Genomic DNA, 23,821 nt, shown 5'->3' with positions numbered 1-23,821 from the left:
CACTCCACAGAAACAATTTTGTCTAAATTCCAACAACCTCCACTCACTGAAATTCACTGGTCAGCTTAGAGACCTCAACTTATTTTAGTTTTCAGCAGTAGTTAAAACAGTTCACCACTTCCTCTTTGAAACACTGCTTGGCTTCTTGGGCGTTACCGTATATATTTTTTCCCTTTAATCTCACATTTTCTCAGCCTCTTGCTACCGTGTTTCCCAGAAAATAAGACCAGGTCTTACATTAATTTTTGCTCCAAAAGATGCATTAGGGCTTAGGTTCAGGGGATGTCATCCTGGAAAAATCATGCTAGGGCTTATTTTCTGGTTACGTTTTACTTTCAGGGAAACACGGTAGAAGTTCCTCTTCTTCTCTATCTTCAAAGTCTGAAATGTCAGTCACCTAACCTCTTTGTAATCTCATCCACTCCCGAGGCTATCTTACTCAGTCCCATGTCTTTAAATTCTCTATCCCTTCATGACCACAGCTTCAACCACTCCCCTGAACCACAGGATTTTACAACTTATAAATACGTGCTAAGAACTCTTGATTTCTACACTCATATCTCTACTTTCCTCTTATTTCCATCTTAGCAAGGATTACTTTAATTCAGATAGCTGCTCAGGCCTGAATTCTTAACTCCTCCTTTTCTCTTTTACTCCACATCCAACCCATCAGCATTGATAGATTACATCTTAAAAATGCAATCAGAATTTGAAAACTTCTTCACCTGTGCCAGCCTAGTCCATGCCACTATTATGTCTCACTCATGCCACTATTTACTCTGTATGAAGATGAAGAGAAATGTAGTCTCTCGTCCCCTGCAGCTGAAAAGTGTACACTGGTACACTGTGGGATCAATTTAAAAAAATTAATGAAATAAATAAGCACATACCTATTAACTCCATAATTTCACATCTATAGTCACATGGTTTTGACCATAACCCATAACAGATACATTTTATGTTAATCTAGCATATACTTACTGAAACAATGATTAATGGAAGAAATATTTTTACTGCATAAGACATATTCTGGTATCTTCTATTTCACTAATTAAAATGCTAACAGGTACTCTCTAAATTGACCAATTAATGACTAAAGGACCAATATATTGGTCTATTCCCACAATGGACTTCTACAAAGCAGTTAAAATGAATGACCCAGAATGACATATATTGACATAGGTAAATCTCAAAATCAGTGCGTGAACAAAAAAAACTTCAAGTTGCAGAAGACACATGCATATGCTGTACTATTATTTAAGTTAAAAATATGAAACTATATTACATATTTATATATAGATATGAAGTACTTTTAAAACATATAACAGAAAAATTTACAATTTATGAGGTAGGTAGAAACTAAACTATAAGAAGAGAAATACAAGTACAAAAAAAAAGATAATATATATGTGAGAATATTTTGTTTACAAAATTTAACTGAAACAAAATACATATTAGCCTTAGAATTACCAAATACTCTCTACAGAATATAGAACTACTAATTACTCTTTTACAGAATAATATCAAAGCTACTAAAAGCACCTGAAAAAATATAAAACCATTCAGCTTAAAAATTATAAGCAGAGCAACTTCCACAAGTTCATCAAAATCATCTAGAAAAGCTTATCTAGTATGAGAAAACAGAATTCTACTAAATATATGCTTTCAATCTGTTTCCAGAATTTAATCTAGCATTCCTTAAAAGGAATAGTTTTAAAAATGAGAAAAAATAACTTTCAGCAATTAGGTAGAGAAAGAAGGGAATTAAAACAGAGGACCTGGATTCAAACCTGATTCAATTATTGGGGCTACAGTACTCTCTGAGGTACTTTTTAAAACCTACCTGCCTCATGGGACTGACAGAAGTTAATATTACTCTAAAAACTATTGTTATACTAAACATCTCACAAATATTTACATGTATAAAAATGGTAAACTGCAGATTTTGTGTCAATATTTTTAAAAAGTCAGACAACAATGATAAAGACTTAGTAATAAAAAAACTCAAGAGAGTAACTGATAGTGTAGTATTCTCCCTGGAAGAAGAAAGGAAGAAAGGAAGGAAGGGAGGGAGGGGAAGAGATGGGGGGAGGGAGAGAGGTAGAGAGAGAGGAGTGGAGGAGAGGGAGAAGAAAGGGAGGTTGGTGGAAGAGAGGGAAGAAAGGAGGGCGGAAGGGAATGAGGGAAGGGAGGGAGGGAGGGAAGAAGGGAAGGAGAGAAGAAGGGAGGGAGGGAAGAAGGGAGGGAGGGAAGAAGGGAGGTATATACTAAGGGTAAGATAATCGATTCAAACAGTCCAAAGTCTGACTAATAGGAGTTCCAAAAAGAGAAAATAGACAGATGGGACAGATAATAGACCTGTCCAATGATGATGAACATGATGGACCAATTTCACACCTTTACTACCACAAACACACAATTTATTGACTTCAAGGATATCAGTACAAAATGTCTTTTATCTACCAACCATAGGAAAGAGAGGAAACAGAGTAAGTGATCCAGTCAGCAAAATGCAGGCTGAAGAAAGATACAAGAAACTCCACTTGGTCTTCAAATAATAAACTATGTCAGGAAAAAAAGACGGAGAAGGAACCTGCAGACTAAAAGAGACTTAAGAGACATATCCAACAGTTACAATGTGTGGACCTTATTTGGATCCTGATACAAAGACTACAAAAAAAAAAAAAAAAAAGAAAAAAGAAAAATATATGACATTGACTAGGGAAACATGAATACTGAGTACATCATGTTATTAAGGAATCACTGTTAATAACTTTTAGATATATAAATGGTATCATGATTTTTCTTTTTTTTTATGAGTCCTTATCTTTCAGAGATACATATTATAATATTTATGAATTGTATGTCTTTGCATGGGCCTGGAGAATCTTCTAACCTCATGCACCTCGTTGATCACAAAAGGCCACAAACCACAGGGCTGCTCCTGTCATGTTGGCTAGCTTACCTCAGAGCCAAAGAGCCCAGTGAGAGTAAGACCAAACTGTAAACCACGGTGTATTTTATAACCTAATTCTGAAAGTGACAATCAATTGTACTGTGTTCTACTGGTTATACAGATCAACCCTCGTACGACACAGGTGGAGATGACAGAGAGGTATCAATACTAGGAGATGGAGATTGTTGGGGGATATCTTTGAGTGTATAATACAATACTGTTAGGAATTGTTGAAGCAAGGTGATAAATACGTGAGGGTTCATTATACTATTATCTCTATTTTTGTATACATTTGAAATTTTCCATAATAAAAAATTTAAAAAAATTAAAAAGGATACCATCACAGAGATGGAGCAAGAAGGTATAAAAAGGCTACTCAGTGGTAATGACTTTGTGACCCATCTGCCCAAGCAACCCAGTTCCATAAATACCGAATGGTTGGCCAGGACTATGTATTAGTGGTTTGCATAAAATTTTTTCAAGTATGAGGAGTCCTCATCAAGCCCATAATTCAGGGCATAAGTATATGTATGACACTATTTAAACACTGTTCTTAACATCATGAAGTTGTTTACTGTCCAAAAACTGGTGATTTATAATACACTTACAAGCTACTCATTAATAAAACTATCTTCAGAACCACGTAAAAGATTAAAAACAAAAAAAATGCTTAATAAAATGTGTTGAGAGTGGTTATATGCTCAGGGGAATTATTAAAATTACAAAATTATAAGAAACAATACTTGAGGCTGTTTTTAATATTGGCATTATTAAAATTTTAACTATAGACTTCCCTGAAGAGTCTGTCTAGCTTTCTTCAGTAATTCTGAAATTGTTCAGGAAAGTATACATAACTTATGAAAATCTAACATTGCAATGAAGATTCACTTGACTGATGTCCACTTAACCAATTCACTGGGTGAACAGATACTGTCCATCCCTTCAGTTTAATTTTTACATGCACAATATTCAACGGTCATCTTATTATGATTCATTCACAGCTCTGCCAGGTAGTGAACGATGATTATTTTTGCTTTCTCTGAAGAACTTTTAAAAGTTTTCCCTGGAGTTAATGATTGTTTTTTCCTTTGCTATGGTTTTCTACGTCCTTATTATTAATAACAATTCAACCCCAAACTCTCCATCAATTGTTGAAATCTCTTCTAGACACATTCAACTGTACCAGATATGACTTCAACAACATGTTGAAGTCCCTACTGGAGTGTTTTCTAACCTGCTGGTTGCCTCTCTGCCTGCCTAACTCTCACCCAGGGCTCTCCCTTCACCATCCTCCAGGGATTCCTGCCATCTCTTGCACATGCTGGATCTCCTATCTTCCACATCCTATGCCCTTCTTTTCCTTGGTTTAAGTCCTCATTTGGTAGAGCACACTCTCCAGTAACTTCCTGAGAAAGAGTGTACGGTAGTTCAACGTTTTGAGACCTTATAGTTCCAAAAAAAGTCCTTATTTAACCTGTGCATTTGATTGTGAGTTTGGATGGGTATAAAGTTCTACGTTGGAAACTGTTTTCCTTTAGAATTTTGCTCCTGTTTTCAGAGTTGCTGCTAAGTTTGAAGACATTTTGATTAATCCTTTGATTATGACCTGCTTCGTTCTCTAGAGAAACTTACAGTTTCTCTATTAAAAACCTAAGTTACAGGTCTTTTGGGAAGGAGAAGGCCTGGTATTCTAAAATTCACAATGCCTTGGGTGCGGTCTATTTTCATCTATTGTCCTGAAAACACAGTGGACTCTTTCAACCTGAAAACCTATATAGCCCAGCTCTAGAATATTCTATGGATAAATTTTCTCTCCCTTTTTTTTTTTTTGGGTGGGGGGAAAGTGTGTTGTTCTCTTTGACTTCTATATATCAAGTGTTGGCCCTCCTTGATTGTCACTTCAATTTCATATACTTTTACTATTGCCCATCTCTTTGTCTCTTTGGTCCATTTTCATGGAAGGTTTCCTCCCAACCTGCTATAGAGTTTTGATTCTTTTTTTTTAATTTCTGAAAGGTTTTTTTTGTGTGTGGTTTTTCTTAGTGTATCTTTTTAATAGTATCCTATTCTTGTTTTATGGTTTTAATGTTTTCCTATTTCATTGGGATTATTAATTATTTCCTTTAAATAATCTTCTCCCTGAATAGTCTTTGCTTCCTCCATATTGCTGTTTGTTTGCTTTAGACTATACTTTTCGTGTTTGAGGGTTTCCTCTGATATCTAGTATTACTTGGTTATCTGTTTGTAATAAAATGGAAGATCAAAAAGCTGAATATAAGCTCTGATTATACAAGTGAGAGCTTACTAACTATGAGTTTCCACTGGGGTGATTAGGCTGTGCCATAAATTGGAGAATCTTTGATGTCCGTATCTGTAGGTTTTTTTTCTCTAGGGCTAGTCCAATTCTGTTGAGAAAGATCCTCCAATCTCTTGCCTGGAGACTGATGGCAGCCACAGAAGACAAGGTGGCTAGGGGGTCTCAGCAACGTACATATTCACTTAACCCACCCGTTTTTGGTACAGTTCTGTTGCTTTTAACTGGGCCTGTTGTCCTCTAGTCCAGATACTTCTTCATATGGAGCAAGTGGGTCTCTTATATTGCTAATAGGAGTGTAAATTGGTACAACCATCTTGGAAAAATGTTTGGCACCACATGCTAAACCTATATAAATGTATACCCTATTCCTTTCCCCTAATACATACCAAACAGAAATGAGAGCTTAATTCCTCCAAAAGACATGCACAAGAATATCAAAATAGCTTAATTCATAATAGCCAAAAAGTGGAAGTAACCCAATTTCCCGTAAATAATCTATGATATATTCACATTAAACCATTACACTGCAATGGAAAAGAATAAACTTCTGATATACACAACACTGATTTCAAAGACACAAACCAATATGGATCCATTTACTTTTTGTATATTGATCCATTTACAAAAAGTTCAAGAAAAGCGCGACACTCATCTATGTTTCGGTCAAAACAAAGGCTGCCTCTTCAGATGCAAATACTAATTGGAAAGGAACATACAAGAACTTTCAGGGGTGATAGAAATGTTCTATATCTTAATTAAATGATAGTTAGAAAGGTATACAGATATGTAAAAATTCAGTAATTTGTGTACTTACAACTAACGGTATGAATGTTTTGGTAATAATGTAGTTAAAAACCTCTACTATCTTAATTTATTAAGATAAACAATTATTTTCCAAAGCATGAAATACATAGTTCTAATGACCAATAACTTAAGGTGTTATTTTATTAGCATTTATTTTTAAGTGGGGTAAGTAATAAATTAGTGATGTGACATTCATTTCAAGAACAGTCAACACTGAAGTGCAATACATTGGTAATCCAGAACATGCTTTTCATTCAAATTCACTACTATCAGGACAACACTAAGTACTTACCCTTCTAATCTAACATCTGGTAAAGATCTGTTGAGTGCAATCATCTCACTCGCCATTAAATTGAACTGATTGATTTTAAACATCTCTTTCATCTTTTCTTGATCCTCTTTAGGAATGACGACTGGTTTCCCCATTTCTCCAGGACCTTCATGAGGCTTTTGTACTGGCTCTAGAGCTAAGAATAAGGAGGAAACTTAACTAACAATTTCATAATAATCGAGTCATGTTTCTGTTAATAACATTTGAATTTAAACTGTGCCCTCAACAATGAGAACCATTTCTGAGCCCATCCTCTCCTAGGGGTTTCCCTGTCTTCCAATTCCACACCAGGGTCCTGACTCAAACCCTCCTCACCTTGCGCCACTCACCTGAATCACTGCATAGCTTTGGCACACCCATCCCAAATACTGCTACCACATTACCCTCCCTGCAGCATAGCCTGCATTGTGTTATTCCCATGGTCTCCAAAGTCCAATCTCTTTCATGTGGAATTTAACCTAACTTGCCAAACTTATCAGCTATAGGCTCTCCACCACCCTCTTCCCAGTCCTCAAATAGCAACTCACTACTGTTCCCCAAATGTACCTCATGTTTTTCTGCTTTGGTGCCCTTGCTCACACAAGTCCCCTGCCTTGGCAACTCCTTCCCACTCCTCGCTCTGCAACATCAAACACCGATTTGTCTTTCAAGGCCCAGCAAAAATGGCCTTTCTTGACTATAGCTTTTCTGAATCTCTCCATGTACTACTCTTGACTACCACGTCATTTCATCTAAGGCTCTTATGTCTCTAGTCAATTGCTACCTCTTACTATAATGATTGCTAAACACCTGTCTTATCACCCACTAGGCTATGATCTCTTTTTAGCTGGGTTTTTTTGATTCATTCATGTACCTTCTGCGGAGTTTCGCATAGTCTCTCATAGGAATTTTGTAACTATACGCTGATCTAACATATGAGTAGAAGTGCTATTTATAAGTCAAAATAAAACCCTAGAATTGATAATAGTAGTCATTATAATAAGCATCATGCAAGGTGGAACACCATGAAACATAATTCTAATCAGAAATGTTGTATATTAATATACACATACATACAGACACACATACAGACATATATATTTCAGATCAGCAATTCCCAAATCTTGTTCTTTGTTATATGTTTTTGAGATGTTAAAAACGTTGCAAGAAAAACAGGTTCTAGGATGTATTAAATTTGGATAAAAGTGTGTTAAACTTCCCATTTAAAAGGGATGGATACAGAATGAGGTGAGGATAATAATGAGATGAAAATGTCAGTTTAGGACATTACTTGTTTTGTTTTTTTAAGCTGGAAGTTTTATTCTCCTGCAGTATAATCTTTAGGCATTCTCAAAAAGTCTCTGTACAAAAATGGAGACATCAAGCAGTGGAAAACCATCTGTCTTCAGACAGGCTTCATCTGCCCAAGAATAGCACTAGTCGGTAAAGCTGACCTATAGGATGATTGTCTCAGATGGTGGTACAAAGCAACCTACCAATGCGAGAGCTGCAGCATATAAAATTATTCTTTGTGTCTTTAACAATTTTGTCTAGAATATAAAAATCTATTTTAGAGAACCATCAAGAAAAATATGGTACATAATAACTTTCCCCATTCTCAGAAGAAACTGTGGTTTTAGGAGGGACATGAAAATGTTAGGAAATAACTTTAAAAATTGTAGAAAACTTTTTTAATGCTGTTTTCAACAACAAATCCTGCCTAATATTTGTCCTGAAAGTAAGCTCTTTAAATATAAGGGCTGACAGATTTTCTTTTTTTTATTCTCAACGACAGGTGTAATAAAAACTATAATACAAGAAATATAATGCCCATAAGCTTTTAAAACTTTTTAAATCATAAACTATAAAATTCTTATAATCAATTGTACTTTCTTACCTGACTGAAAATAAAGAGCAATCAACAGATTTGGGGACAGGGGTGTTCAGGGGTCAGTAGAAAGAAGCAGAGCTCTGGAGGTGACAATTATCTTCCGTATGTGGCATAGATAACATAAAGAGTGGATGGCAGACATCTAGTGGCCCCTGATTATAAATATCCTTTGGTTATCTGTGTGCTCTTTTAGTGTAAGACAATGTTTTAAAGAAAAGCTAAGAAGTCCAAAACACTCCACGAGCCATAAAAGGCCTCCTGCGACGGGGCCTCTGCGAAGTTCCAAAGCTCCCAAGCTCCATCCAAGCTCCTTCCTCACATTCTCCTGTCTGTCAACTCTGTTCTCTCACTTGCTTACCTGGCACATGCTTCTTTCCTTTGCCTGGAAGGTGTTCCCCTCACCCACCAACCTAACAAACATCTGTGGAGCTGGACACTACTCGACTCCAGCATTATTTCCATACTGTACCTTGGCCTGTGCCCCAAGGCGTTCCTTCCTTTCTGCTCTTATGCACATCTCTATATGGTATTTATTATATCATTTTATTCTTTCTCTCCTATTTGTCCTTTTGTTGTGGTTGAACTGCACATCACTAGCACCTATTACATTGCCCAGCACACATCAGTGTTTAAAAAACATTTGCCAAGTGGACCTTTACACACTACAGGTCCTATACTTTCTTACTTCCATGTCTGCGTGTAAGACAGAATACCACTAGCTCCCACTACAAATAGCAATGAATTATGGTGGGGTGAGGGGAAAGTTAACCTGTTCTTTTTGGGGAAAGAATATCCTAGTTTCTTACTGGTGAAGCGTAATACCTGCCCTTTGATTTAAATGTACACAGAGAGTCACAATTCTGACAACAGTTAAGGAGGTAGCATTTTGTCACCCAACAGAGTGATTAAACAGCAGGGCCATAAACTAGACTAGGAAAGTCAGCAAATAGGCTCACTTTCAATAAAAAATATTGTTTAAAAACTTATGGGGAAAGTAAAATTTTAAAAGTTAGGGCTTAGCTTGATATTACTAGAGTCCAGTGCTGGCAACTGAGCCTAATTTTAGGCAAATTTGCCAGTGAGAAATAAACAGAACTGATTATATAATCTCCTCTATAAAAATTACAGTAAGTAGGCACAGTTACCAATACAAATAAGCAATTTCAGATTATAAAGTTTAGGGGACCAGGTGCCCTCATTATAAAGTGCAAAATATTTAAATGTGGCTACATACTCAAATAAAACTTATGTTAAAACAGTAATCATTTACATGTAAATCCTTCAAATGGAATTACTGTAGAGTCAGATATTCTACAACTAATCACAGAGTTAGAGCCCAGAACAGTTGAAATATTGACTCACAATGCAGTCATTTTCATTATGTTTTTGTATTTTTGAAAAGCATTTGTTTGCTGAACACAAGGAGTTTAAAACTGAATTTTTCAGGTGTCCTCTGCCAAAAATGTCAGTACTTCTTACCTAGATCGTTCATATTTGTGTTTCCTTTCCTTTCCACACCAGATATTGCAGTGTTCTCACTGTAACCCCTATTCTATAGCCTGATCTTTTCAAAAGCCCTCCCTACCATAGAAGTGCTAACTGGAGCTACCTATAACATTAACAAAAAGAATTCTCCAGATCACATCTATCTAGAATGACTTCTTCCCTTAGTACTAAGATGAGAAGGTAGGAGAAATATCTTTTTGATACCTGATAATACAATTTTAATACTCTACTCAGTATTATGGCATTACACTAATCTATACAATCTTGATAGTTCCAACTATGACAGGCCCTGTATTATCTGGTAACATAACATAACTCCCAGAAAACTAATGGCATTTAACACTGAACACAAAAATTGAATTTAGCAATTCTATACATGATACTTTAATACTTTTAACTGCTGGAAAAACCTACTAGAGAATCGTTGGATACGATCACCATATATAGGAAACCAGGGATTACTATTAATCTTAAAAATGATAAAATTTTATAATATCCAAATTAGCTAACAAAAACCCTGTAACACATTTATCAAAATAAGTGTATTATAACAAAATGTCACTCACCATCCCCAGCAGGAAGCCCTCGCTCCTTTTTTTCATCACATTTGTTGCATTCACTGAAGTAAAGCAGCAGGAACATATCCAAGAGTACCCAAACCAAGGAGGTGGCTAGGACCACCTTGCAATATGCAAATATTCTCATGGCACTTTAAGTCAAATGCAAAATTTTAAAATATATATATATATAAATATACAAAGATCATGAAAATTTTTCCAATCCAGTTTCATCAGAAATTGCATTCATAACCTAAAGAGAAAAAAAAGATTAACTTAAAAATTCAGAATCTAGAAAATTGTAAGATTATTTAATATACATATGAAATTTTACTATGAAGAATAAGTTTCTAAATCAGATTTAGAAAAACATTTGAGAAATACATAAAAATTAATAGTATCGAGACCATATAAGTAACTCCTACAAATCCATATATAACCACCGAACAGGAAAATAAGTAAAGGATGTAACAGGCATTTTGCAGAAAGGAAACCTGAATAGCCAATAAACACGCAGAAAAGTGTTCAACTCACTATAATTAGGAAAATGCACATTAAAACAACAGTGAGTTACTTACTAGCTCATATCCAAACACATGGGGCTTACCTGCCTTCTATTCATTGCTATCCTCAATGCAAAGGCAAAGCTGAGACACTGAGTGTGTCACAATGATTCCCAGGCCATTTCAACATTCAGTTCCCAGGGCCCAAAGGGTAATAGGAGTTCTCCTAGCAGCCTGTACTATAGCAGTTTACTGGGCTAATTCTCGTCCCTCTGCCCCACTGAATCCAGTTCTAAAAATACTTCAGTCTCCAGCCACTGAGAAACAGGCTCATGGATAGGCTAATGGAAAAGAAAAGGGAGTATCACACTATCTGAGACCTAGTCTTGGCTCTGACAGTAATTTTTATAGACTTTCCTGATCTTTAGTTTCTATTTCCAACAGGCACCCCAACCCCTATCTGTTAAAATATCAGAAAATGACTTGAGGAACTATCACCAAATTTGGCAAGTCATTTGGGGTAGTTTGACTGGAAACATTTCTGGCATAAGGAGTTCATCGTGGGGAGGTCTGGAGCAGCCTGAGCCCTGAACTATGGAGAGACCTGCTGAGCAGCTGACACCAAGTCTCAAACAAAGCCTGTGTCACGCTGATAAGGTGACAAGCCAAGTGCTTTCAGATGAGGTCGATGCAAGAAACACACATTTTGCACACATGCCCCACACTGAAAGCCATAGAAGCACGTGCTCTTGAAGGCCCCAGCTGATGGGCAATGCAGCAGCTTCTGACAAAGGCAACTTTACATGCATGTTCCAAGGCAGGCAGCACAAATGTATTTCCCTGAACAAATGATGACAGGCCAGAGAGGTTACCTATGAAAAAGATATAATAGTCCCGCCTACATCACAAGGTTGCTAGACAGCAACTGACATGCACCTCCAAAAAATACTAAGTGATATTTATAAATCTAAAGTATTACTTCTGCTCAACTCTCTGGGGACTTGATCTCTTGGCTATATTCCTTTTATCGAACCAACACTTCCTGACTTCCTTACTGCACAGTGAGAACAGGGATGCTGTCATATTCTTGCCTCGAAATCAGCCTTACTGGTATCTGATACTGTGTCACATGCAAATGAGCAACTACTGATAACTACGGGAACTGGGTGAGGGGAAATGCAAAAGGATTAGAGTGCACTGTGTCACGAAACGAGAGTTCTCTCCAGAGAAGCTTGAGATATATAAGTAAACTTATATTCTGAGCTACTTCACATGAAAGCCTTTCTCTTTTGATCACTGGCAAAGCAGACTGACTGCTAGTACAATATCTGGGATTCAAAGGTGGCTTTATGTCCTTTAAAATATGCTATATACTATTTTTTTAATGCATACAGCCCAGAATACTTAAATATAAATCTTTACAACTTTGTAGCTACTCCTGTTTAATTTTTCCAAGGTGGAAAATTAGATTCTAAAATTGAAGGTGAAATGCAGTGGGGGGAGGTGAAACGCAGTGGTGTGAAAGTAGAGGGGTATGGAGGAAGCAGGAGGGACGGGGGAAAGGTAGTTAAAAGAGAAGCAAAAATCTTTGCGACCTTGGGTTAGGCAAAGATTCCTTAGAGAAAGAAAACTACACAATACAAATTATAAAAGATTGATAAACTGGAATTTATAATTAAAACTTTCTGCTCTTCAAAAGGCACTGTAATGAATATAAAGAACGAGTCACAGATTGAAAGAAAATATCTACAAATTACATATCTAATAAATTACCTGTCTCCAGAATACATAAAGAACTTTCAAAATGTAAAAAAAAAAAAAAAATTGCAATAAAATGGACAATAGGTTTGAACCGTGAATTCACCAAAAAAGCAATGCAGATGGCAAATTAATACATGAAAAGATGTTCAACATCGTTAACTATTAGGAAACTGCAAATTAAAACCATAATGAAACACCACTATGCACTGATATGAATGTTTAAAAGAAAAATACCAACTGCTGGCAAGGAACTGGTGCAACCAGAACTCTAATACATTGGCAGTGGAAATGCAAAATGGTACAGCCTATCTAGAAAACAGCTGGGCAGTTTCTCCCCACACAAATTAGCAATCCCATTCCTAGCTATTTACTGAAGAAAAAGGAAAACGTGTCTACACAAAGACCTCTACACAAATCTTTGTAGTAGCTTAATCATAACCATTAATATCTGGAATAATCTATATGTCCATCACCTGAAGAATGGATAAACAAATTGTGGTAGATCTGTACAGTGAAATACTACCCAGCAATCTAGCAATAAAAAAGATCAAATCTTGATATGCACGCAATAATGGAGGAATCTCAAAAGCATTATGCTAAGTGAAAGCAGTCAGTCACAAAAGGCTGCATACCATTCCATTTATATGACATTTGGGCAAAGGCAAAACTATGGGAACAAAAATCAGATCAGCGGTTACCAGAGGCTGGGGAGGGAATAGGGGATTGCCCTCCAAGGCACATGAAGGAATTTGTGATAATGAAGACATTCCATATCTTGCTTGTGGCGGTAGTCCTATGACTATGTCTATTTGTCCAAACTTAAAAAACTACGTCCAAAGGGTGAATTTTGTTGTAAATAAATTCAGCCTCAATACACTTAAAAATAGATAAATATGGAGCGGGGGATGGTACTTCAAAGAAACAATGCCAATTTTTGGAGAAAAATTGTTGTATGTTTCCTCAAATGACACATACCACGATACGAGTATATCCTGGAAGTCACTAAAAGCTCCGTGTTTTGTCCCAACCACAATGATTAAAACCTTCCATTTGTCAAACATATGGTGATAGAAGGAGAACTGACTCTGGGTGGTGAACACACAATGGGATTTATAGATGATGTAATACAGAATTGTACACCTGAAATCTATGTAATTTTACTAACGATTGTCACCCCAATAAATTAAAAAAAACACACACCTTCCATTTGAAATGCATTTAACTATTAATTTAATTGTTATAAAATCGGAATTAATGTCAAAGTATTGAGATCAACTGTATCAGTAAACTTCTGATCCTACCTACTTGTCATAAGCCAAGTTTTCCCAAAGACTGATCAGCATTTTCCAGGGCTAAATAATTATTTTCTCCTATCCTTCTTACTTCTAACCAAGGCTCTCCAGAAATTTCAAGCCTATGTTGAAGAGTCTCAGCTCAATGGAACCTTCAGGAGAAAATGGAAGCTTCATTTGGGATAGGCTGCGGACTTATCTCCCCTCTCCTAAAAACACAGTACTCTCAGGCACCCAGATCTAAGATCACTAACTTGGCATCATACTGACCAGGCAGAGGTATGAGACCTGAGACCCTTCAATAAAACGATTCATTTAATTTGTAGCTAGACTCTGCCAGAAAACCTAAGATTCAAAAAGATGATAGTTATCCTCTAACACTGTAAGGAGAGCCTAGATTATTTTATTTACTAATTATATATTCCATTTGCTCCATTTATCAATCAGAACTATAATCAAATGTATTCATTCACTTATTCATTCAACAAACACAAACTCAGTAAATGTAGGGAATGTGTCAAATGCAGAAAGTACAAGTGAACAAAATACACACACTTCCTGCCCTTATAGTTTCGAGTTGGCTCTAGGAAAACAGACATTAGTCAAAGTCACATAAATGTGATATTTCAATTGTGAAACTGCTTGGAAGGGAGGTATATAGCACTATAAAGATCTGTAATAGAGGGATCTGTCAAAAAGGCTTCCCCGAGGAAGACATGATTTGAGGGGAAGAAAGCATTTCAGGCAGTGAGTCAGTAGTAAAGGCTCTATAGCAAGAAGGAGCCCGACACTGAAAGGCCAGTGGGTCGAAGACAAAAGAGGAAACTGTAATGTGAGATGAAGCTGGAGCTGGATAAAAGTGGGCAGATTCAAGATATTAAGAGACAAACTCAATGAGATTGAAGGATGATTAGATGGAGATAAACAGGAGGAAATACGGGCTTGTACAACTGGATGCAGAATAGTGCCATTCAGAGAAGTGGACCCAGTAAAAGAGAACCAATTTTTGGAAGGGAGAAGAATCAAGATGGGAAGAAACATAAGTTTGATTTTGGACATGTTATGTATGAGGTACCCCTGATATCCTCAAAGGGAGAGGTTAACCACAGCTGCTGGATACAAAAGTTTGGGGCTCAAAAGAGAGGTCTAAGGTAAAGATATACAGACAAAAGCCCCAGTTCTCATTCAACTTTATGGGGGCAGACAGACTTAAAAAAAACCTCAATACACAAAATCATTTCTGTGGAGCATAATTTCCCTCCTAGGGTGTGGAATGGACTTAGTAGTGATTTGCTTCTAACCAACAGAATGTGATAGAAGTAACTGTGTGATTTCAAGGCTGGTCATTAAAAACACTTCCTCCTAGCTCTCTCTCAGATCACACACTCTGGGGACAGCCAGTGCTATGTCAGGAGGACACTCAAGCATCCCTACTGAGAGGTCCACATAGAAGAAACTGAAGCCTCCTGCCAACAACCAGTATTATCGTGCATGGACGGAAGTGAACTAGTTTGGAAGTAGCCAAGTCAAGCCTTCAGATAAATGCAGCTACAGCTAACATCCTGACTACAACCTCCTGAAAGATCTTGAGTCCCTGCTAAGCTGCCCCTTCATTCTTGACCCAAAGAAAATATGAGGTAATAAATGTTTGTTGTTTAAAGCCATTAAATTTAAAGGTAAGTCGTTACTCATCAATAGATAACTTCAACAACAAACTAGGACCAGAAAGGAAATTCTTTAACCTATAGTAAACATATTTAATGATGGAACTTCTGATGTACTTCAATACATTAATAAGATGAAATATGCACCCTCACTTCAATTTGACATTGTACTGGAGGTCTAAGCAATAAGACAAGAAAAAAAGAATTAGAAAATAAAGAGACAGAATAATCTCAGCAGATAGTATGATTTCTACACAGAAATTCTAAAACAATTAAGAGATAAACAATCAGGAGCTAATTCATGATTTCATTCAGGCTGCTGAATACAAGATGACATATAACATTAACCATGATCCTGTGTGGTAATAACTAATTAGAATATGTAAACGAGTGGTGGTGAACACTCAATGCAATATATAGATGATGTATTATAGAAATGTACACCTGAAACCTATATAATTTTACTAACAAATGTCACCCAGATAAATTTAATAAAATTTTTAAAAAAGACTATATAAAACAAACCACATTCAAAATAGCTATAGAAACTCTATGGTATCTGGGGATAAACTGGACAAAATATATGCAAGATATAGAGAAAATTGTGGAGCTCTGTTGAATATAAGAGAACACCTGACTAATAGATAGATATACCATGATCAGAAAAAAAACCCAGCTTCCTCCCAAAAGTAATCTATAAATCTGATATAATAATATTACTGAGGTAAAATTGACATGTAACATAATTTAATATAATTCTAATCAAAACACAAATGAAGCTTTGAGCGACTGGATTTATTATAAAGAAATATCTAAAACCATGTGTTACTCAGAAACAAACATATAGATGTATGGAAAATTGGAAAGGCACTATTACAAACCAGAGCAGTAAACTAGTGCAGAGACAAGTGGTTTTCCACATGGTAAAACAAATTCAGATCCCACCTCATACCAGTAACAAAAGTAAATCTGTGAACAGAAAATAACTGAAGCCAACATTGTTAAAACAACATAGCAGCCATTTTGGCCTATGACCTACCAGCTAAGGTAAGTATGGCTGTAGTCCCTTAGGTTTCAGTATTATAGGCTCCACCTCCTATAAATTATTTAGGCCAACATCACTCTTTGAGGCAAGTGATTATTTATTAAAATGTAGTACTAAGAAGGCTCATTCACTAGCCCTCCCAAAAAAGAACCCATTTTTAGTTACTAGCGTATTCTCATTCCACCTGTTTAACACAAAATTAGTAGAAACCAATCTAAAACTCCTGCACAAAATGATGTCCACATTCCATATAACCATGGATATTCTCTAACTCTGTTTATATCCCAGGTATTACCCCAAGTTTAGAGGATGGAGGAACAAGCTTATCATTTGGGATATTCATGGTAGAGACTCCTATAAAATTTATTGGCTGAGATGTTTCAACGTAGAACATTCAATGTTTGGTATTTTGAGTGCAACGTCAGTTTCTAAGGTAATTAACTGACTTAATTTCTAGCAATGCCTTTAAAAGTTTCTATTTTTTCCCAATTATAAAGTAATATATACTCAGTGCAAAGAACATAGCAAACGCAGAAAAGTAGAAGATATAAAACCACCTATAAATCCTAATTCCAGTTAAACACTACCACCAATGGGTTAAGTGTTCTTCCAATCATTCAGAATAGATAGTAAATATGTTTTAAAGCAAGTTTGTAATGTCTATTTTGCCTCGTCTTAGTGTCTTAAATGTCCTCCTCAGAGGAAAAGAAAGGGATGAGTGACTACAAAGGAGCAGCATGAGATCTTCATGGTGATGCTGTATATTGATTTTTTTAAAAAATTAAAGTAATATGCCTGACAGACATTTCTAACCCCTCTTCCCACCCCAACCACTGAGCATCGTATCTTAGGCAACGTCAAATATCTTCAAGGTCACTTCAAAATTGCCCTGATATTCACAAAGCTATGTCAAAATGCCACATATTGTCTTACACTTAAAGAATAGACAGAAAATGGATACAAAGAGGGCTTCCTGACTCATGATTCTGACTCTTGCTCTCCCTCCCCTCCCCCAAGGGTCTCTACTGCTAACAAACCCAGCCCCCGGCCACAAGACAGTGGAAGGACCAGCCAGATCAAGCACCAGCCTCAGCCCTTGGCTTCTTGAGTCTTAGAGCTGAAGCATGCATGTGTAGGACAGCAGCCAGCCACGCAGCCCACACACAGAAAGCCCACCTGCAGTCCAAGAGAACTAGGACAAGCAGGGGCCTGTAGTTAGTGACAGGCAGACGGTCCTGGTGGCGGCTAAGCCCTGACTCTAACTTGGCTTCTGCAAAGACCCAGGAATCCTTTGATTAATCCCTTTTCTGCTTAAGCGAGTTTGAACTGGGTCCCTGACACAACCGGAACACCTGGGAGGGACTGCAGGGAGGGACTGGGTGGAACTCACAGGTAAAAGTGACAGCCTCCAGCCCACTGACGAGCTCTCCTCTAATGGTCATAAACAATCATACAGTATGAGGCACGCTACACTATTTGCAAAGATCCTTTTTAGTGCCCCTATCACAAAAACATATCAACTGTAGTATGTATAACACTCATCACAGAAATAAAGGATCACAACACAACACAGCACCCATCCCCAGCCTTGTTAAGAATAAGAAACTCACCTTTAACGCTCCCTCTCCAATCCCCTCCTTCCCAAGTTCCTCAGCGGTGCCCTCTGTTCTGAATTCATCGTTCTACCTTTTCCTGAGAGTGTTACCCCACTGACACTCTTAACACTACCTTGTGTACATTTGTTTCTGGCTGCTTATAAAGGGAAAAATGTGACTTGCTTATTTTCTAGCACTGTTCCTGAGGTCCATCCATCCACATGTCTGTCGCATGCGGTTGCAGCTAATTCTTTTTCACTACTGAATGGCACGCCATTGGCTAAGCATACCAGTTTATTCATTCTCCTCTTAATGGACATTTGGTTCTTTTTAGGTTTCTGTTATTACAAGCAGTACTGCTATGAACACTCGTGAGCATGTCTCCTGGTGCACACAGGCAAGAGTCTTTATTTAGGGCAGGGGTCAGCAAACTTTTTCCTGCAAAAGGCCAGAGGGTAAATACTTTAGGCTCTGCCGGACACAAGATCTCTGCTGCAACCACTCAACGGTGGTACCACAAAAGCAGTATAAATGCTATGTAAACAAGTGAATGTGACAGGATTTCAATGAAACTTTATGGACACTGAAATTTGAATTTCATATAATTTTCACATTATAAATTACAAAATATTATTTAAAAATGTTTAACCATTTAAAAAATGTTAAAAACCTTTCGTAACTATGAGTTGTCACACCAATCTCTGATCTAGAGTATATTTTTAGGGCTATTAGGTTATAGGGTATGTATATTTTAAACATGACTGAACATGACCAATTTGTTTTTCCAGGTGGTTGAAGCAAAATAGAAAGCAAATGAGAGCTAGGGATGTATTGTATCTTTGGCAACATTTATTGATATTGGACTTTATTTTCTGGCAATCTGGTGGGTGTGTAGTTGGTATTTAATTTGCATTTCCCCACCATCTCTGACCTTCCTGGCCATTCCATGTCCTCTTCTCTAATGTGTCTACTGAAGTCCAGTCTACTTTTCTACTGGGTGGGTTGTTTTGTCTTTTTCCTATTAGTTTGTAAAGATCTCTCTACAGTCTGGATTTTAATCTTCTGTCAGTACACATACTGCAAGTATCTTTTCCCAGTTTATATAGCTTATCTTCTTAATAAGAGGTGTCTTTTATGGTTCACATTTTCTGTCTTAAGAAATTCTTCTCTATGTAGAGATCATTAAAAATAATGTTGTAAGTCTAAATATTTTAGAGTTTTACCCTTCAGGTTTAAGTAGAGATTCAATGTCATTTTCTTCCATGTGGACAACTAGCTGTCCCAGTTCATTCTCTTCCCTAACAGCGTGCAATACCAACTTTGTCATAAACCAGGTTTCCAGGGTTCTATGTTCTGTTCCGTAGGTCTACCTGTCTATCCCTACACCACACAGATGTCTTATTAGCTTTATAATAATTCTTGATACATGGTAAAGCAAGCCTTCTCACCTTTCACTACTTCTTGAGGAGTACCTTGGCTACTCTTGAGCCACTGGCCTTCTTTAGCTATGATGACCATTTAATTACTTAAAATGATTTCTACCCACTGAAAAAGAAATCTAGTAGTTAAAAGTGTTTATATGTCTATGGTGGAATAATTCTGTTCTGAGAAAATTAATTTAAAAAATCATAAGGTCATAAAAAAGAAGTTGGTGATGAGGAATTTAACTCAAGTTCTTAAAAGTTAAGTTCCAAAAATGTTTTTCAAAATGACATCATTTTGAAAGCAACTTTTATGTCTACTATATTGTTGATCCTTAAAGGATAAAGTTTCAGTCGAGTCACAACTCATTACATGCTCTCTGGACATTTACTGAGTCCTGGACAACTATGCCCTTGATACCTGTCGGGTACTGAATATGGTACAAGCATGAATGTAAGACCTTATCACACTGTTAACCACCAGTCTAAGAGATGAGCCATTCACGTTACAAAGGAGAAACATCAATTCAGGAAACCTGGAAGGAAAAAGACATCCAGATAGGGAAGTTTCTAAACAGGTTTTATCAGAAAGCAGTCAGTGTAAGACTAAACTTTCTACAAGGTTTTCTTTAATTTTTTTCTGTCTCTCCTTTACCTAAAACCCTTTATGACTTCCAAATGTCCTTCTGTTTTATTCTAAAGAATACTGTTACTGCAGGACCCAAATCTGAGAGTCCTCACTAAAAAAAAATTCCATGGTCAAACAAGTTAGGGAACATTATATACTCTATTTGCCCCAGGAGATTGCACTAAAGGTTCTGTGAAGTTCTGCAATAAGGAAACCTATTTAATTTTGTTAACTCAGAATTTCTCCTTTTCAAGCATGGAACTTTACCCATCTATTAGATTGGTGCAAAAGTAGTTACAGTTTAATAAGTTAAAATAATTGCAAAAACCGCAATTACTTTTGCGCCAACCTAATACTTTGTCTTTCTTTTTTGTATAACATAAAGCAGGTCTCAAATAGCAATAAACAAAGTAATGAAGACTGGTTTCAAATCCTGGAATTAGGCAATTTTTAAGTCATGGACTGTATTCCTTCTGCAAAATTGATATTTCTGTGAACCTGCGAATTCCATGAAAAAGAGATACCATTGTGTTTAAAACTCTCACAAGGAAGGCCTTCATAAAGTGAGGGTTAATTCTGTAATATCTTGATTTAACTGTTTTATGTTCAGATTTCTGTATTGTTCCTTAACAAAACGTATACACCTGGATATACAAATAGTTGTGGACAAAAATGGGAAATCCAAGTCACCATTATATAAATTCCTAAAAGAAAAGAATCTACAAACTTCCCTTCAGAGGAAGTGAAATTTGTCAACTATTTCTACTATCAATTTTTTTTTCTAAGTTTAGAATATTCTAAACGTCTATCCTATAGGAAATGCAACACTATTTCACACAGGGTACTGTGAGGAAGGAGTTAACGCAGCAGGTCTGCTTTACCCAGTCCTTGTTAATCTGGGGGGGGGGGGGGGGGGGGGGATCCGGGAGCCATAGCAATGACCCCAGGCCAAACTCTGAGAATTAAACTCCTGGAATGTTCACATCACTGGTTAAGGATGTTAGAGGCAGTGGGTCAGAAAGTACCAGGAGGTTGGCACTGTTTAAAGTGATCAAGATTTATGATGTACCTGGTATGTGTTCTGGGTCCTAAGTCTCAGTTAGCAGGGCTGGCCATAGGGCAGGGGTGTGCCGATGTGACCAGCCTGCTCTGAGAACTCGGGACTGTAACACTCACGTGCTGCCCTGGCCAGAGACATCTCCTGCGTGTCTCATTCACAGCTGGAGAGAAAACTGTGTGGGTGGGATCCTCGCAGCGGACAGACTCGCGAGTCCACGCCGGATCTCCCTAGCGTTCACCTACGCGTATCCTTCTCCTGAGGTTCCCGCACTGCATCCTTTGCTGTAATAAACCTTAACGTGGGGACAGCGTATGTTGAGTTGCAAGTCCTTCCAGTAAATCACACTAGTGGGCAGTCATGGGACCAACAAAATAAACACCATCAAAAAATGTGTTGGGTCGTTAACCTACTTCTCTCATTATTTTTCAGAGGCTAATGATCATAATCACAATCTCCTTAAATGAATAAATCAGTGTACAGGATAAAACTGAACATAGCAGGCCTGTCCTTACAAGGTTTGGAACCAGATGTTAACATCTGGAAACTTGAATGATAAACTTTCTTACACCACATAAAATTTACCTTAAATAACAGGTGTGGTCACTGAGCCTAAACTGTTTGTACAAACAATACGGTTTATGCAAAAACCCCTGCTTTTCTTTTGGGAGCTGAAATTTTGGTACATTCTAGGCAGAGGGTGCCTCCAGCCCCAATAAAAACAATGGCATTGAGTCTAATGAGTTTCCCTGGCTGACAACACTTCACATGTGTTGGCACAATTCATTGCTGGAAGAATAAAGCAATCTTGAGTGAGACCACTGGGAGAGGACTCTTGGAAGCTTATGCCTGGTTTTCTCCAGGCTTCACCCCATGCACTTTTTCCCTTTGTTAATACTGCTTTGTATCCTTTCGCTGTAATAAATCTTAGCCATTACTATGCCTACATGCTGAATCCTGTCTGCTGAGTCCTCCTAGCCAATCCCTGAACCTGGGGTTGGTCCTGGGAACCCCTAACACACTCAGCATATTAAAGCAGAAATAAATGTCTATTAGGCCAAATGCTGAAATTCACATTTGGGTTCAAATTTTAATTCCAGCACTTAATCAACTGTGTTATCCTAGCAGTATTACTTGATTGGCATAAACATGGGCCTCTTTATTCCTCTAAATGAGAAAAATATACCCACCTTATAGTCCCATTATACTAAATTAAATGAGGTAATGCAAAACACACTCAGATACCACAGTACATACTCAGTAAATATTAAATAGTATTTCTAGAGGCACTTTCTTAGGTAAAACAAAAAAAAAAAAATCAGGAAACTTTTATATTTGTACGGATGCAATGAGAATTCAAACAGCATTTGGAGTACTGGAAAGAGATGCTCAGAGACGAAGTTCAATTAACCCTGTATCTTCAATACTGGCTCTATGAGTGACTTCTGGTCCATATGACAGAATTATTGGGTAAGCTAAAGCAGGTTAAACCCTATATAATAAGTGTCTTTATTTCTAAACCTGGCCTTCATTTAGTCTTCAAATTAACCTCCCTAATGAGAAGTGAGTGACTAATTTATTAGTACTGGGCCATGCTGGATGGTTGAATTTCTCAAATTACTAAAATGAGATTTTAGGGCTGGCCGGGTGGCTCAGGTGGTTGGAGCTCTGTGCTCCTAACGCCAAAGGCTGCCGGTTTGATTCCCACATGGGCCAGTGGGCTCTCAATCACAAGGTTGCAGGGTTTGTCTCCTCAAGTCCTGCAAGGGATGGTGGGCTCCGCCCCCTGCAACTAAGATTGAACAGGAACCTTGAGCTGAGCTGCTTCGCAGATGGCTCAGTTGGTTGCAGCGCGGGCTCTCAACCACAAGGTTGCCGGTTCAACTCCCACAAGGGATGGTGGGCTGTGCCCCCTGCAACTAGCAACGGCAACTGGACCTGGAGCTGAGCTGCGTCTCCACAACTAAGACTGGAAGGACAACAACTTGAAGCTGAACAAAACCCTCCACAACTAAGATTGAAAGGACAACAACTTGACTTGGAAAAAGTCCTGAAAGTACACACTGTTCCCCAATAAAGTCCTGTTCCCTTTCCCCAATAAAATCTTAAAAACAATCAAATAAAATAAGAATTTTAAAAAATAATAATAAAATGAGATTTTAGTACAAGCCATTTTCTTGTGTGTATATGAGGCAAGAAGTCCAATGAACAAAAGTCTGAAACCTACGGAGCTACAAGAACAAACACCAATGTAAAGAGAAGTGCAACCCTGAAGTCATTCACTCCCAGCTATCAACTTACCCCAAAGTGGTTTTTCTAATGAATTCATATCCCAAATCCAAATGTCCCACATCTCCTGTGAAAAATAAATTTCCTAAAATCAGTTTATTACAAAACAACTCTACCTTCTCCCCCTAACCTCAGCCACCCTATTCCCCTAGACGCTAGGCCAGCCACCACCTAAGGCCAAGGACCATGTCTACCTTCCCAGTACTGAGCACGGTACCAGGCACA

The 23,821-nt window shown here is 37.4% G+C and overlaps 1 protein-coding gene across 1 annotated transcript in view; it reads right to left on the bottom strand.

Moving 5' to 3' along the window:
- Nucleotides 1–23,821, bottom strand: part of GALNT1 (polypeptide N-acetylgalactosaminyltransferase 1) — a 109,236-nt gene that overhangs the window by 48,828 nt on the left and 36,587 nt on the right. Inside the window, exons 2-3 of the mRNA XM_074340127.2 lie at nt 10,351–10,594; nt 6,370–6,544 (exon numbers count right to left, since the gene is read on the bottom strand). Of these exons, the coding sequence (XP_074196228.1) occupies nt 6,370–6,544; nt 10,351–10,489 (314 nt within the window). The 5' untranslated portion in view covers nt 10,490–10,594. The remainder of the gene's footprint in view (nt 1–6,369; nt 6,545–10,350; nt 10,595–23,821) is intronic.

The sequence above is a fragment of the Rhinolophus sinicus genome, chromosome 4 (genome assembly GCF_057876585.1).
Source record: "Rhinolophus sinicus isolate RSI-liver-muscle chromosome 4, RSI-T2T, whole genome shotgun sequence".
NCBI classification, from domain to species: domain Eukaryota; kingdom Metazoa; phylum Chordata; class Mammalia; order Chiroptera; family Rhinolophidae; genus Rhinolophus; species Rhinolophus sinicus.
This window is presented reverse-complemented; position numbering and strand designations above follow the sequence as displayed.